The sequence below is a fragment of the Schistocerca gregaria genome, chromosome 8, assembly GCF_023897955.1.
Source record: "Schistocerca gregaria isolate iqSchGreg1 chromosome 8, iqSchGreg1.2, whole genome shotgun sequence".
In the NCBI taxonomy this organism is placed as follows: Eukaryota; Metazoa; Arthropoda; class Insecta; order Orthoptera; family Acrididae; genus Schistocerca; species Schistocerca gregaria.
In genome coordinates, this window is record NC_064927.1 from 227,346,213 (window position 1) to 227,363,020 (window position 16,808).

The 16,808-nt window shown below is 46.7% G+C and overlaps 1 protein-coding gene across 1 annotated transcript in view; it reads right to left on the reverse strand.

Moving 5' to 3' along the window:
- Window positions 1–2,204: 2,204 nt before the first annotated feature.
- The window catches only part of LOC126285121 (uncharacterized), a 111,391-nt gene continuing 96,787 nt past the window's right edge, over window positions 2,205–16,808 (reverse strand). The window contains exon 5 of the mRNA XM_049984443.1: window positions 2,205–2,335. Within this exon, the coding sequence (XP_049840400.1) occupies window positions 2,205–2,335 (131 nt within the window). The remainder of the gene's footprint in view (window positions 2,336–16,808) is intronic.

The window sequence follows — 16,808 nt, forward strand, 5'->3', positions numbered from 1 at the left end:
CGTTTATTTGGTAATAGTAGGAGGGGATGGGGAGGTTCAAATGGCTCTGAGTACCATGGGACGTTAACAGCTGTGGTCATCAGTCCCCTAGAACTTAGAACTACTTAAACGTAACTAACCTAAGGACGTCACACACATCCATGCCCGGGGCAGGATTCGAACCTGCGACCGTAACAGTCGCGCGGTTCCGGACTGCGCGCGTAGAACCGCGAGACCACCGTGGCCGGCAGGATGGAAGGGGGGGGGGGGGGGGGGTGGCAGGAATTGTAGAGGGAACAGAAGGCTCGAATAAGCAGGATCAAAATCATGTAGGTTCCATTAATTATTCAAAGATCAAGGGGCTTGCTTAGAACTCACGATTCCAGTCTCAGGAATGAAGACTGCAACAATGCACAGCAGGCCTTACAGCCTATGATTCAATGCCTGACAGCTTCAGGGGAGCTGCCCCAGGCGATTTCGAAATGGGGCTACCTGCCGGCACCATGACGAGTCTGGAGTTCTCAATCCACCCAGGCGGCCACACCGCTCGAAAATTTGTAACGCATCAAGTAACTGTAGTACGGACCAAAACAGTATCCTCAAACTGTCCATCCACAACTGAAATTATGTACTATTTCTTATTGAGGACACAAGAGTTGCTTACATTTTCTCCTTATTTAAAATTGGTCGGTGAATAAATAAGTGTCTTTTTTCAGTGGGTTGGTATTACTTGATTATGAAGCCCTCACTTCTTGCGTTATGTTATGTTATGTTGTGTTATGTTAACCGCGGACCTAGAAACGACGAAGAGGCCCCGTCCCCGCCGCAGCCGCAGTGGTCCACAACCCCACGACAACTATCGCAGTTCGCTTCACCCCTCCGCCGCCCCCACACCGAAAGCAGGGTTATTGTGCAGTTCGGCCCCCGATGGACTCCCCCAGGAAACGTCTCACACCAGCCGATTGTAGCCCCTACGTTTGCGTGGTAGAGTAATGTTGGTGTACGTGTACGTGGAGAACTTGTTTGCGCAGCAGTCACCGACATAGTGTAGCTGAGGCGGAATAACGGGAACCAGGCCGAATTCGCCGAGGTAGATGGAAAACCGCCTTAAAACCATCCACAGACTGGCCTGCTCACTGGACCGGTGCTCCTTCCCGCCCGGAAAGCACTGCGTTGGACCGCACGGCCAACCGGGCGGGCTTTTTTCCGTTACTTTCGTTTTCCTTCAGTTTGCAGTTTTAATTGTTGGGAACAGGAGTTCGTAAGTTGTTAATAGGCTGCTTTAGCCATTTTCAAGACTAATGGGTATAGACTGTCAAGCAGAGAAACATAACCGCTTCAGAAACATTTTAATCTTCAATTTTTATCGAGGATGTACTGCTGGAGAAGTCACAATAAGAACGTGTTGTGAGTATGGGTGTCAGCATTTGACAAGAGGCCGTTACTGAAATGGTTTTCTCATTCCCGAGTAGGGACATTCGACTTGTGTGATGAACCACGTTCGGGAATACCTTCTCTTTTCCATAACAACCGCCGAGATCAGTGGTTCGCAATAGTCCTCACAAAAAAAAAGTGTCGCGGTGTTTTGTGGAAGCAAATTATGTCTGGTAAATCTGTGGCTGTCATTTCACGACAATGCACGCTCACGTATGACCAGTAGCACCTGAGATGATATTGCTCAGCTTGGTTGCGAACAACTATTGCACCCTGCAGACTCACTTGACTTATGCTCTTCTGAGGGTCATTTCTTCGGTCTCTTTTTGACAACATTTAAGGGGCAAAGTGTTTCACGATAAGGTTCCTCTTAAGCAACTAAGTAACAGGTTGCTTCAACTCAAAACCATGACAGATCTGCAGTGGTTATTGACAATGACGGTGATTACATCACTGATTAAATGCCTATATCGTACTGTAAGGTAATGCAGTGTATTTTATACGAATAAAGTAAAATAATGGCACTGCAAAAGCGGCACAAAGTTATGCACAGACCCAATACCTTTCAGCTCAAGCATAGGCGTTGAAATGTGAGACGACGCCCATTTGTGGAAAGCGTGAGCCCGGTCTGTGATCGGCAGCTTCGCGCCCAATCGCCGGGTTAGTGCCCTTCCGAGGTGATTTGTATGCAAAACGCGCTAATCCTGACGCCAGGTTGGAAGTAATGGAAGATCACGGGCAGGTGAGCGCCGGCAGCCGTTCGCTGTTTAGCCGGCAGTCGGCCGCTTTAATTAACTGGCCAGCCGGGCGGTGTCGCCGCGGCGCGCTGGTGTATTATTCAGCCCCTGCCTGATGAACGGCCGGTAGCTGCCGCCCCTCTGTTCGCTGTATACTGGCCAGCCCGAGCCTGGCTGCAGCCTCGCTGCGTGGCCACAGTAAACACCGCTCACGTCGCCTCAAACAATAGCCCGCCGGTCTCCCTTGCTCCATGTCCGCCACTCGCAGCATAGAAAAAGTCTTTCTCATAATTTTACTGGCTGAAAAAGAACCGCTCAGCTTGGCCTTTACTTTTCAATTTGTTTTCTGAGACATGCAGATCATTCGGGAACGTTAGAGTACATCGTAATATCGAACGTTCAAAGAAATAAGAATGGTAGTATTTGCTCGCGCAACAATAGTGGTGCACTGTCAGATGAAAGTACGTGTTCTCGGTTTCTTGCGTACACAGTTCTGCTGCACTACGGAGAACAGGTGTGACGACAAAATGGCACCGCAAATGGAAACGTTCTCGAGAGTCGCAGAGCGGGGTACAATACGATTCTTGTGAGAAAAAAAATCTAAAGTGCACATAGATTTGGCATGAATTCTGATGGACCAAATGCAGTGTCACGGCCACCGGACTCAAATGCTGCATACTATTTGATCAAGGCAGCACAGACAGAATGATATGATCAGAGAGGAAGACCATCGACCTCATTCGACACGATCTAGGACGTCGATGAAGTGATTCGTAGCAACCTCAGTGTTTCGCAGTGGACGTTGCCCACCAGATGCGTATCTTAATATACAGCGTTCATTCCATCTTCCTAAATCGTCTGCGACGTCGTAAGTTGTGCTCGCCCTAAATTCCGCGATCACTATCACCTCCACACAAAGGCCCGCGGTCTACGACGTCTCTGGACTTCTTTGATCATGACTCCGTGGGAGGGAATTATTCCTTGAGCCACATAGTGACGGGCGATCAGAAATGGGTCCATTATTTCACACCTACAACAAAATGAGAGTCTATGGAATGGAGACACACCTCGTTGCCTCCGCGGAAGACATGTAAAGTTGTAGCATCAGCAGTGCCGGTCATGGCCACCGTATTCCTCAACTATGAAGAATTTCTGTACACGAAATTTACGGTGAAGGGCGCAATCATTAATGACGGTTTGCACTGTGCTATACCGATAACGCTCCACAACGCCACAAAGAAGAAGACGTGAAAAAATTTAAGCAAAGGCGTTGTTCTCCTGCACTCAATGAAACATCCACACGGCCGCCCACAACACAAAATTTGCTTCAACCCTTTCGAAGGAAGTATCTGACATGCAATCCTGATCTTGCACCACGTCATTTCCATCTTTTCAGTAAGCTGAAAGAAGACGTTCGGGGGGAAGGAAAATGTCCAGTGATGAGTATTGTAATTGAATGGTTCCGTGACTAATGAGCAGATTTGTACTGCCGGGTAACAGACAGTTGTTTACACAAGCTTAGTGACCAAGCTGCAAAATAATGTTGTGCACCTTTGTGTGACTTGGCAGTGTAGTGCAGCATGCAACAAAAGTTCCGTGGCTTGGCATAACAATGTGAACATACTTCTTGAAATACCGTCGTATATATTGGACTAAAGGTTTTGACTGAGATTGGTTAGAGAAATATTTTATATATTTCCTCATACAATGATGTTTAAACTAGACAACGAGGTACATAAATATTTTATTTATTTCCTCATACAATGAACTTTATAACAGACAACGAGGTACAGAGGCTTTATGCTTAAAAAGAAAATATACCAAATGTTTCCTTTCCTTGTGGGAAACGGGTATTCGCAACAGCTGCCCTTTATTTAAAAAACTGAGATAAACCTTTAAAATTGAAAGTAGAAATCGTCGCCTACAATCTATATCTGTTGTTTACTCTTTGAAATTTTTATTTTTAATTCAGTCGCTCAACGGGTTCAACGTAGTCGCTATATAATATGAGAACGCAGTTAGATGAACATTTAAGGAACGAAGTAACGCTACTTTGTTTATATGTAAATTCTTTTCGCTGGTGAATTTTAAGAACTCCTTGAAAGAATGTGTGCTAACTGAATGTTACAGACAGTGCCTTCATAGCATTAGTATTTTGGATATTGGCTATAACTGTTCCACTGAGATGTATTCATAGAAATGACAGAACGCGCACCAGTTGCAAACTGGGAGAGACGGACAGGAATGGTAGTGGCGTCAAGAGGAGTACCCTCCGCCACAGACTGTAAGGTAGAAAGTGAAGTATTTATTTCGCTTCATTATTTTATTTCATTACCATTATAGAGTAACCCACCGCCTTGAAATGTAAAGTGGGTCGGATGCTTCCAAATATAACAGCAAAGACTTCTCATTATTACATTCTTATTGGTATACAGTTGTTAATGATTTTTAAACTTTATAAAGAACATAATATATAAAAATTTCGCTAAGATTACAGCGAGTTGAATGCTCAACAACTGTTAAAATACATCTACACTCCTGCAAATGGAAAAAGAACACATTGACACCGGTGTGTCAGACCCACCATACTTGCTCCGGACACTGCGAGAGGGCTGCACAAGCAATGCTCACACGCACGGCACAGCGGACACACCAGGAACCGCGGTGTTGGCCGTCGAATGGCGCTAGCTGCGCACCATTTGTGCACCGCCGCCGTCAGTGTCAGCCAGTTTGCCGTGGCATACGGAGCTCCATCGCAGTCTTTAACACTGGTAGCATGCCGCGACAGCGTGGACGTGAACCGTATGTGCAGTTGACGGACTTTGAGCGAGGGCGTATAGTGGGAATGCGGGAGGCCGGGTGGACATACCGCCGAATTGCTCAACACGTGGGGCGTGATGTCTCCACAGTACATCGATGTTGTCGCCAGTGGTTGGCGGAAGGTGCACGTGCCCGTCGACCTGGGACCGGACCGCAGCGACGCACGGATGCACGCCAAGACCGTAGGATCCTACGCAGTGCCGTAGGGGACCGCACCGCCACTTCCCAGCAAATTAGGGACACTGTTGCTCCTGGGGTATCGGCGAGGACCATTCGCAACCGTCTCCATCAAGCTGGGCTACGGTCCCGCACACCGTTAGGCCGTCTTCCGCTCACGCCCCAACATCGTGCAGCCCGCCTCCAGTGGTGTCGCGACAGGTGTGAATGGAGGGACGAATGGAGACGTGTCGTCTTCAGCGATGAGAGTCGCTTCTGCCTTGGTGCCAATGATGGTCGTATGCGTGTTTGGCGCCGTGCAGGTTAGCGCCACAATCAGGACTGCATACGACCGAGGCACACAGGGCCAACACCCGGCATCATGGTGTGGGAGCGATCTCCTACACTGGCCGTACACCTCTGGTGATCGTCGAGGGGACACTGAATAGTGCACGGTACATCCAAACCGTCATCGAACCCATCGTTCTACCATTCCTAGACCGACAAGGGAACTTGCTGTTCCAACAGGACAATGCACGTCCGCATGTATCCCGTGCCACCCAACGTGCTCTAGAAGGTGTAAGTCAACTACCCTGGCCAGCAAGATCTCCGGATCTGTCCCCCATTGAGCATGTTTGGGACTGGATGAAGCGTCGTCTCACGCGGTCTGCACATCCAGCACGAACGCTCGTCCAACTGAGGCGCCAGGTGGAAATAGCATGGCAAGCCGTTCCACAGGACTACATCCAGCATCTCTACGATCGTCTCCATGGGAGAATAGCAGCCTTCATTGCTGCGAAAGGTGGATATACACTGTACTAGTGCCGACATTGTGCATGCTCTGTTGCCTGTGTCTGTGTGCCTGTGGTTCTGTCAGTGTGATCATGTGATGTATCTGACCCCAGGAATGTGTCAATAAAGTGTCCCCTTCCTGGGACAATGAATTCATGGTGTTCTTATTTCAATTTCCAGGAGTGTATATAATTTTTTTCTGCCTAGTTGATAAGAATGTAATTTATACTACGCAAATGCCAAAGAAGAAAAGTGAAGTCTAGATATAGGGAACTGGGACACATCCTACTCTCACAGAATCGCTTCGCCTCTCTAGGATAAATCATCGATCGTACGGAAGTTTGCCGACAGTTGTACTTTTTACGAAATTTTGTACAGCCACAACAAGAAGAAGGTGTTCCTGCAGGTACAACTTGACTACTGCCTTTCTCAGTAGTTGGCTGAGGACCTATCTTTTGGGTACTGAGGTCACAATGATACGACTCCATCATCTATCGATTGTGAACTTTGTCTTTAATTTGAAGTGGACGGGGTTTGTAACAAATATGGTTTCTAGTAATCATTGTTTCATTCAGTAGTTTGAGGAATTCCCTACCTATATCATCTTCGTGAGTCACAGCACCCAAGTTTCATGTATGTTAAGGCCACTCCTGTTTAATGAACTAGATTATAAATTTATTCTTGTGCGCGACGTGAGCTTTAATTTCAGGCACTCCTGCTGGGAAGACTCTGTTTATCAATAAGGCCATCCCACACAGGTCATTTTGACTTCTATAGGGGTATGTCAATCCCACAGCCATAACCCTACCATAACATTACGGGACGCAGAAGTTTATCTAACAGCTGAAATTATATGTAAGGATTTTTAGAAGTCGCTAAGAGCTACCACTCTTAAATACTGCATGAATATAATCTAGGTAATTTTCTCTCCATAAGTTACATTGCCTTAAGTCACAAACACAGTTTCTAACTTTAATACTAGACGTAACGTAACACGCTAGGAGAGTATAGGGCGATTATAAGAAAATATTTAAGATACTAAATTCGGTCAAAAATGCTATGAAATAATGTAAACAAAAATTTTATTATCCCCGAAAAACATTACAAGGCATCTTGCAACTGGAATTTTGTGTTTTATTAATATAGGTTAACAATACTTATTTCCCTTTAACCGTTCCTCCTTTATTCATAACTGTCTGTAGTGCATTGCTGGCTGCAGCCGTACTTTCATAAAGGTAGTTCACGGCGGGGTGAAAGGTCCTGGACCTAATACACGCCAAAAATCAAGAAGGTAGTATCTCTGCTATATGCCCCATCTGCAAGAAAATTAATTATAATTTCCGGTCTCACTTATGAACGTGTAGGGCAATCGAATATGTCCCCACTTGCAAGTGGTTCTAAACTGATTAATTAAGAGAATGAGGAAATAGATAAAAGTTATACCACACAAATATTCACACAGAGGGTGAGCCAAAAGCCACGAAGGTGTTGTCAGTGGGAAAGAAATTCATTTACTCTTCTCTCCCTTCTTTTGTTCCAGGCTGTGACAGATGAAAGACAGGAGACTGATGATCGAAACTTCACCATGATCCTACGGGTTGAAACGGAAAGTGACCACGAAAAATCTGATCATTCCAGTTGCCTATGTTCATGCTATCTGATTACCTGGTCTCTGACCACTAATACCATGCAGCAGATTTTATCAAGTTGCGTATGTGAGAGGTCGTACGTCTATTTCACATTCTATTAATTATATTTCATTGACATTATCTTCTTGGTATTTCTTCGCTTCTTATCTCCCTGAGGACATCAGATTGATTGGTTGGTTATTTTGGGGTATGGGACCAAACAGTGAGGTCTTCGATCCCATCGGATTAAGGACGGATGGGGAAGTAAGTCAGCCGTGCCCTTTCAAAGGAATCATCCTGGCATTTCCCTGAAGCGATTTAGGGAAACCATGGAAAACCTAAATCAGGAAGGCCGGACGCGGGTTTGAGCCGTTGTCCTCCTGAATGCGAGTCCACGGTGCTAACCGCTGCGTCAACTCACTCGGTCAGACATCAGAAACTATCTCATAGATAAATGAAATGCCAAACAATCTCTAATGTAAATGTCTCCATTTGATATAACTAGAGTATTAAGGCTAGTCTTTCGTCATCTTACTTTTCTCATGAGTAATTCGTGTTCTACTTTTAAATTTCGTCCTCATATGTAATGGGAAGCCAGCTAAAAGTGTCAACTTACGTCTGTTCGGTGCTAAGCTCTAACTTCAATTCAGAGCCGAGTGCACTAGCTGCACACGTTTCACGAACATTCCCTGACACTACCTGTACTATAAAATAACTCATTTTGGAGGGATCTGTATGCAATGTACCGCTAAAACTGCTTGTCTTAATAATAAGCAAGTGTAGATACTACCAAGTGTCGCATGTGACCTTTGTACAAGAACGAAAGCGGTCTGAGTGTCTGTCCCAGAATCCGTTAAAAAACACGAATATGAAGGAGAAATACATTAACATACAACACGTGACCCTGTTTTCTATGGTTCTGTAACAGCGCAGTTTGAGGCGCCGCATGTTCGAATCCTCCCTCGGGCATTGGTGTGTATATTGTCCTTAGCATAAGTTAGTTTAAGTAGGGTGTAATTCTAGAGACCGGCGACCTCAGCTGTTTAGTCCCTTAGGAATTCACACACACACACGCACACACACACACACACACACACACACACACACACACACACACACACGGTTCTGTATCTCGACGTCTTTATCGACTGCACAGTGGATAATCAAATGTTTCTGTTGTAACTGCGACCAGGACGGTCGCGGGGTAGCAATGTCGGAAGCGCGGCGGGACCCTTGTAGAGGCCCGGAAACTACAACACAACGGAAGAGGACGGACACGACCAACGAAGGACAGAACGAATACAACAAGACCGAGCAACAGAGACACAAGGAAATCAACACATCCACTCGTATACGAACAAGGAAGTAGGCTGTCTAGCGCAAAGCGAGGTGTAAACCGACGTAAGCGAAATTAGAGTGACTGGCTGAACTTTTTTTTCTTTATTGAATTTCGATTCCCTCCGAAGGGGGCAGGCTGGCAGCAGCTTAGTATGCCGCTCTTCAGCCTACAGACTTCGTTTTAAAAAGATGAAGAGAATAAATAATAAACACAGGCGATAAAATCGAAGACTTAAATAGTAACATGGGGAAAAAATCGTAGAACTTGAAACATAGAACAAAGGGACGATGATGATAATAAAATACATACCAACCACACAGATAAAATAATAGACAGTCAATTAAAAAACACGGCGACAGTCTGGTTTCTGTTCGCAAAAGACATAAAATTACCACCCAGCGACAGCATGGTTTCTGTTCGCAACACTAGAAAGACAAACAACACTGAACATTCGCTGGAACACTGCACTAAAAAGTTGACTGTGATATACCACAGCCGAGAGCAAAAGGGGGGAAACTGGAGAGATGACGGCAAATTAAAAAGCGTGGAAGGGGAGGAAAAGCGAAGGCGGGGGTGAAAGGAGCTGATGGAGGATGAGGACCCATAAGAGGTGTGGGGGCTGCTGGCCAGACGCAACATGGAGTGGGGAAGGCAGAGGAGGTGAATACAAAAGGATTCAGGTGGGAGGGTGTAGAAGGGGCAGGGAGAGGTTTGGTGGGGAGAAAACATGATGGAAGGGGAGGGAGAGAGCCCAGGGAAAGGACAGAGGAAAGGAGGGGGAATGAGGATCTGAGTTGATAGGAGGGATAGATGGAGGGAGAGAGGGCATCATCCTGGAGGGGGAGTTGATGGAAGCCACCTTGGGAAAGGAGATGAAGGGTGTACAGATGGAGGGTAGGGGGGACACAACAATGAAGGTGCGGCAGGGGGTGGGGACAGGAGAGGAGAGGAGCAACCAGGGGTTGAGGGGGTTCAAGGCGGTGGGAGGTGTAGAGTATGCGGATATGTTTGAGGAATAGGAGCAGAAAGGGGGAAAGGAATGAGGTCATAGAGGATCTGCGTGGGGGACGGGAGGTTTATATGGAAGGCGAGGCGGAGGGCATGACACTCAAGGATCTGGCGGGAGATAGAATTTGGGGGGGGGGGGGGGGGCAGACATCCAGGCAGGACTGGCATAACAGAGGATGGGACGGATTAAGGACTTGTAGGTGACTGGCTGAGCGAGAGGCCGGCGGTTAAGTAAGCTATCGGGGGCGCCGCTATTGGCCGCTGTGACTACATGTTTCACTGTGGCGTCTTCACACTAAAAGCGGACCAGGAGGCGCGCGCCGCCACAGCTTACGGCCAAAGGGTTCAGAGACCTCTATGAGTCTTCGATGTCCAGGATGTCTGGTGCGGATTCAAATTCCGCGGCGCGCTTTTACTGGCAACGTGTCATTACTTGAGACGTGATTACAAGAATTCGTATCAAGGTTGGCGTGTTTGTGATGAATCTTCTGTGCGCCATTCCCTAGAAACAGCATGCAGTAAATTATAATACAAACAAACAAAACCGCAAGACACCCATATGGCGAACGTCGCATCAATGTGACGTCGGTCTGACGTCACTTCATACAGTGGCTGCTAGTGCGCTGGAAGAGTGAAGAAAGCCGTGCAGGCTGTAACTTTGCTCTCTTGGTGGTTGAATTAGGATGGGACAGATCGCTCCGTCTCCTCACGTGAGCCGAGCCCTCTGCCAGGCTGACTGATCCAAGGACCTCGGATGCCCCGGACCCTTCCCTTTGCTACCACCACTCCCTCCTCCGCGCAATCGATTGTGAAGTGGCGGCACCTCTGCCGGAAAGAAGTTGCTTGTGCTGCCTGTTTACGGAAGCGAGGCGAGGTGCGCAGCCGGAATTGCTGGCTGACAGCGGCGCACAGCACGGCGCAGGGTCTCATTTACAGCGGTAGCCACATTTCCAGGAAAGAAGAGCGCCAAAACTTGGACGCCGCGTTGGCGCTGCCAGCGCGGAAACAGCCAGCTCGCGAGAAGTTCTCCCTACCTTCCCGCGCACTGGCCTGTTCCCGGCGGGATGAGTTTTCCCTGGCGCAGCGGTTACCTCGATAACGAAATAGCGGCACTTGCCACCGCATTCCTGGCCTCCAGCGACGGGATTGCAAATCTCTACGGGCGCCGCCAGAATATGAAACCAGATGCGCGCCAGGTGGGGCAAAATATTACGCAGAAAAGTAATAAGGACAGACTCGAAATGAAAGTACACGTCGCGAACGAATATATGCCTGCACCATTCAGTACAAACTCGACAAAAGAGACGCAACTCCCCGCTGTTCATATCTTCTGAAGTCTACACAACAGGAAGACTAGAGAAACGAAACCGGCAACAGACGACTCCGCCGCCGCAGACGTCTATACAGAGTCGAGCGCTGATAGAACTGTCCCTTGAGATGTGATTCGCGCGATGACTATACAGGGTGGTCCATTGATAGTTACCGTGTAAATATCTCACGAAATAAGCATCAAACGAAAAAACTACAAAGAATGAAACTCGTCTAGCTTGATGGGGGAAACTAGATGGCGCTATGGTTGGCCCGCTTAATGTCGCTGCCATAGGACAAACGGATATCAACTGCGTTGTTTTAAATAGGAAGCTCCATTTTTATTACATATTCGTGTAGTACGTAAAGAATATGAATGTTTTAGATGGACCTTTTTTTCGGTTTGTGGTTGATGGAGCTGTAATAGTCACAAACGTATAAGTACGTGGTATCACGTAACATTCCGCCAGTGCGGACGGCATTTGCTTCGTGATACATTACCTTTGTTAAAATGGACCGTTTACAAATTGCGGAAAAGGGTGACAACGTGTTGATGTATGGCTATTCTGATCAAAGTGCCCAAGGGGCGTGTGCTACGTATGCTGCTCGGTATCCTGGACGACATCATCCAAGTGTCCGCACCGGTTGCCGGATAGTTACGTTATTTAAGGAAACAGGAAGTGTTCAGCCACGTGTGAAACGTCAACCACGACCTGCAACAAATGATGATGCCCAAGTAGGTGTCTTAGCTGCTGTCGCGGCTAATCCGCACACCAGTATCAGACAAACTGCGCGAGAATAGGGAATCTAAAAAACGTCGGTGTTTAGAATGCTACATCAACATCGATTGCACCCGTACCATATTTCCATGCACCAGGATTTGCATGGCGATGACTTTGAACGTCGTGTACAGTTCTGCCACTGGGCACAAGATAAATTACGAGACGATGACAGATGTTTTGCACGCGTTCTGTTTAGTGACGAAGCGTCATTCAGCAACAGCGGTAACGTAAAGCAGCATAATATGCACTATTGGACAACGGAAAATCCACGATGGCTGCGACATGTGTAACATCAGCGACCTTGGCTGGTTAATGTACGGTGCGGCATTATGGGAGGAAGTATAATTGGCCCCCATTTTATCGATGGCAATCTAAATGGTGCAATGTATGCTGATTTCCTAAGTAAGGTTCTACTGATGTTACTACAAGATGTTTCACTGCAGGACAGGATGTCTGGCATATAGCTCACGCGTGGTTGAAGATGTATTGAATAGCATATTTCATGACAGGTGGATTGGTCGTCGAAGCAACATACCATGGCCCGCACGTTCACCAGATCTGATGTCCCCGGATATCTTTCTGTGGGGAAAGTTGAACGATATTCGCTATCGTGATCCACCGACAACGCTTGACAAAATGCGTCAGCGCATTGTCAATGCATGTGCGAACATTACGGAAGGCGAACTACTCGCTGTTGAGAGGAATGTCGTTACACGTATTTCCAAATGCATTGAGTTTGACAGACATCATTTTGAGTAATTATCGTATTAATGTGGTATTTACAGGTAATCACGCTGTAGCAGCAAGCGTTCTCAGAAATGATAAGTTCATAAAGATACATGTATCACATTGTAACAACCGAAATAAAATGTTCAAACGTACCTACGTTCTGTATTTTAATTTGAAAAACGTACCTGTTACCAATTGTTCATTTAAAACGGTGAACCATATGTTTGTGCCTATCACAGCGCCATCTGTCACAAATCGAAAAAAGTGGACCAATTAAAACATTCATATTTTTTATGTACTACGCGAATATGTAAAAAAAAGTAGAGCTTCCTATTTAAAACAACGCAGTTGATATCCGTCTGACCTATGGCAGCGCCATCAAGCGCACCAACCATAGCGGCATCTGGTTTCCCCCTTCAAGCTAGACAAGTTTCGTTCTTTGTAGTTTTTTCGTTTGACGATTATTCCGTGAGATGTTTCGCTCGGTCACGATCAATGGACCACCCTGTATAAGTGATACATGATTCACTACCAGCTAACCAAGAGAACGTTCTACAGCTCTTTTTCGATGTTGACCGGCATCGTTGCAAAACAATTAGAAGTGTATCTTCATCATCAGGCTAACAAAGCCAACTAGCTGGACTACTCATCCTGAAGAGGAACGCAGCGAATATGGCCGAAAATTCGGTGCTACATTTCTTTCACAGCTTTATCAATACATCCCAGATTCCTACTGTTAAAATAATCTAACTCCGTTGTACAGCCATCGGCAAAACTTAAGGATTTAAGCTACTTTCGCGTGATATATAATTGCCAAGTAAAACACTTCCTTAAAACATGGACCATACACAGGAAAACTGCTACAGTACAGTGCAGTACAGAAGGTAAATGAAGTGAAACGAACAGAAAGACAGTAATTGCAATGAAATCACCACAATTTATGATGATCCCCTGGATGTTACAAGAGACCAGATATAGTACTGAATAGGGTGTGTGGTCACCACGGATTTGCCAGGTACAGACTGGGAGACTCAAACGTTTACAACAGGTGGCAGGGACAAAGAATAGAATGAAATTTTTCTCTAAGTGCATTATCTGAGAACTACCTTGAGCAGTTAAACAGAGAACCGGCTCGTGGCGATAACATATTAGACCTTATGGTGACAAACAGACCGGAACTACACTCCTGGAAATGGAAAAAAGAACACATTGACACCGGTGTGTCAGACCCACCATACTTGCTCCGGACACTGCGAGAGGGCTGTACAAGCAATGATCACACGCACGGCACAGCGGACACACCAGGAACCGCGGTGTTGGCCGTCGAATGGCGCTAGCTGCGCACCATTTGTGCACCGCCGCCGTCAGTGTCAGCCAGTTTGCCGTGGCATACGGAGCTCCATCGCAGTCTTTAACACTGGTAGCATGCCGCGACAGCGTGGACGTGAACCGTATGTGCAGTTGACGGACTTTGAGCGAGGGCGTATAGTGGGAATGCGGGAGGCCGGGTGGACATACCGCCGAATTGCTCAACACGTGGGGCGTGATGTCTCCACAGTACATCGATGTTGTCGCCAGTGGTTGGCGGAAGGTGCACGTGCCCGTCGACCTGGGACCGGACCGCAGCGACGCACGGATGCACGCCAAGACCGTAGGATCCTACGCAGTGCCGTAGGGGACCGCACCGCCACTTCCCAGCAAATTAGGGACACTGTTGCTCCTGGGGTATCGGCGAGGACCATTCGCAACCGTCTCCATGAAGCTGGGCTACGGTCCTGCACACCGTTAGGCCGTCTTCCGCTCACGCCCCAACATCGTGCAGCCCGCCTCCAGTGGTGTCGCGACAGGCGTGAATGGAGGGACGAATGGAGACGTGTCGTCTTCAGCGATGAGAGTCGCTTCTGCCTTGGTGCCAATGATGGTCGTATGCGTGTTTGGCGCCGTGCAGGTGAGCGCCACAATCAGGACTGCATACGACCGAGGCACACACGGCCAACACCCGGCATCATGGTGTGGGGAGCTATCTCCTACACTGGTCGTACACCTCTGGTGATCGTCGAGGGGACACTGAACAGTGCACGGTACATCCAAACCGTCATCGAACCCATCGTTCTACCATTCCTAGACCGACAAGGGAACTTGCTGTTCCAACAGGACAATGCACGTCCGCATGTATCCCGTGCCACCCAACGTGCCCTAGAAGGTGTAAGTCAACTACCCTGGCCAGCAAGATCTCCGGATCTGTCACCCATTGAGCATGTTTGGGACTGGATGAAGCGTCGTCTCACGCGGTCTGCACGTCCAGCACGAACGCTGGTCCAACTGAGGCGCCACGTGGAAATGGCATGGCAAGCCGTTCCACAGGACTACATCCAGCATCTCTACGATCGTCTCCATGGGAGAATAGCGGCCTGCATTGCTGCCAAAGGTGGATATACACTGTACTAGTGCCGACATTGTGCATGCTCTGTTGCCTGTGTCTATGTGACTGTGGTTCTGTCAGTGTGATCATATGATGTATCTGACCCCAGGAATGTGTCAATAAAGTTTCCGCTTCCTGAGACAATGAATTCACGGTGTTCATATTTCAATTTCCAGGAGTGTATTTGAAACAGTTAACGCGTAACTGGGAATCAGCGATCGAAAAACGTTTACAGCATCGGTGATTTCAGCCGTAAATAGAAATATCAAAAAAAGGTAGGAAGATATTTATTTTAGAAAAAGTGACAAAAAGCAGATTTCAGAGTACTTGACGGTTCAACACAAAAGTTTTATCTCAAGTACAGATAGTGTTGAGGATCAATAGACGAAGTTCAAAACCATCGTACAATTTGCATTAGATGTGTATGTGCGAAGCAAGATCGTAAGAGATGGAAAAGAGCCACTGTGGTACAACACCCGAGTTAGAAAACTGCTGCGGAAGAAAAGGGAACTTCACAGCAAACATAAACATAGCCAAAGCCTTGCAGACAAACAAAAATTACACGAAGCGAAATGTACTGTGAGGAGGGCTATGCGACAGGCGTTCAACGAATTCGAAACTTAAGTTCTATGTACTGACTTGGTAGAAAATCCTAAGAAATTTTGGTCTTATGTCAAAGCGGTAGGTGGCTCAAAACAAATGTCCAGACACTCTGTGACCAAAATGGTAATGAAACAGAGGATGACAGACTGAAGGCCGAAATACTAAATATATTTTTCCAAAGCTGTTTCACAGAGGAAGACTGCACTGTAAATCGCTCAAAAGAGGAAAGGCCGCTGGACCTCATGGGATAGAGTACGCGAAAGAACTTGCAGCAGTGTACCGTAGGTCTCTAGAAGAGCGTAGCGTTCCAAAAGATTGGGTAAGGGCACAGGTCATTCCAGTTTTGAAAAAGGGGCGCCGAAGAGATTTGCAGAACTATGGACCTTACCTCTAACGTCAATCAGTTGTAGTATTTTGGAACATGAATTATGTTCGAGTATAATGACTTTTCTGGAGACTAGAAATCTACTCTGTAGGAATCAGCATACGTTTAGAAAAAGACGATCGTGTTAACCCAGCTCGCGCTACTCGTCCAAGAGACTCAGATCGCCATAAACACGGGTTCCCAGGTAGATGTTGTGTTTCTTGGCTTCCGCAAGGCGTTTGATACAGTTCCCCACTGTCGTTAAATGAACAAAGAGCATATGGACTATCATACCAATTGTGTGATTGGATTGAAGAGTCCCTAGATAACAGAAGGCAGCATGTCATTCTCAATGGAGAGAAGTTTTCCGAAGTAAGATTGATTTCAGGTGTGCCGCAGGGGAGTGTCGTAGGACCGTAACTACTCGTAAAATATATATATATATATATATATATATATATATATATATATATATATATATATATATATATATATATATGACTTTGTGGATAACATCGGAAGTTCAATGAGGCTTTTTGCGGATGATGCTGTAATATATCGAGAGGTTGTAACAATGGAAAATTGTACTGAAATGCAGGAGGATCTGCAGCGAATTGATGCATGGTGCAGGGAATGGCAATTGAATCTCAATGTAGAAAATTGTAATGTGCTGCGCATACATAGAAAGAAAGTTCCTTTATCATTTA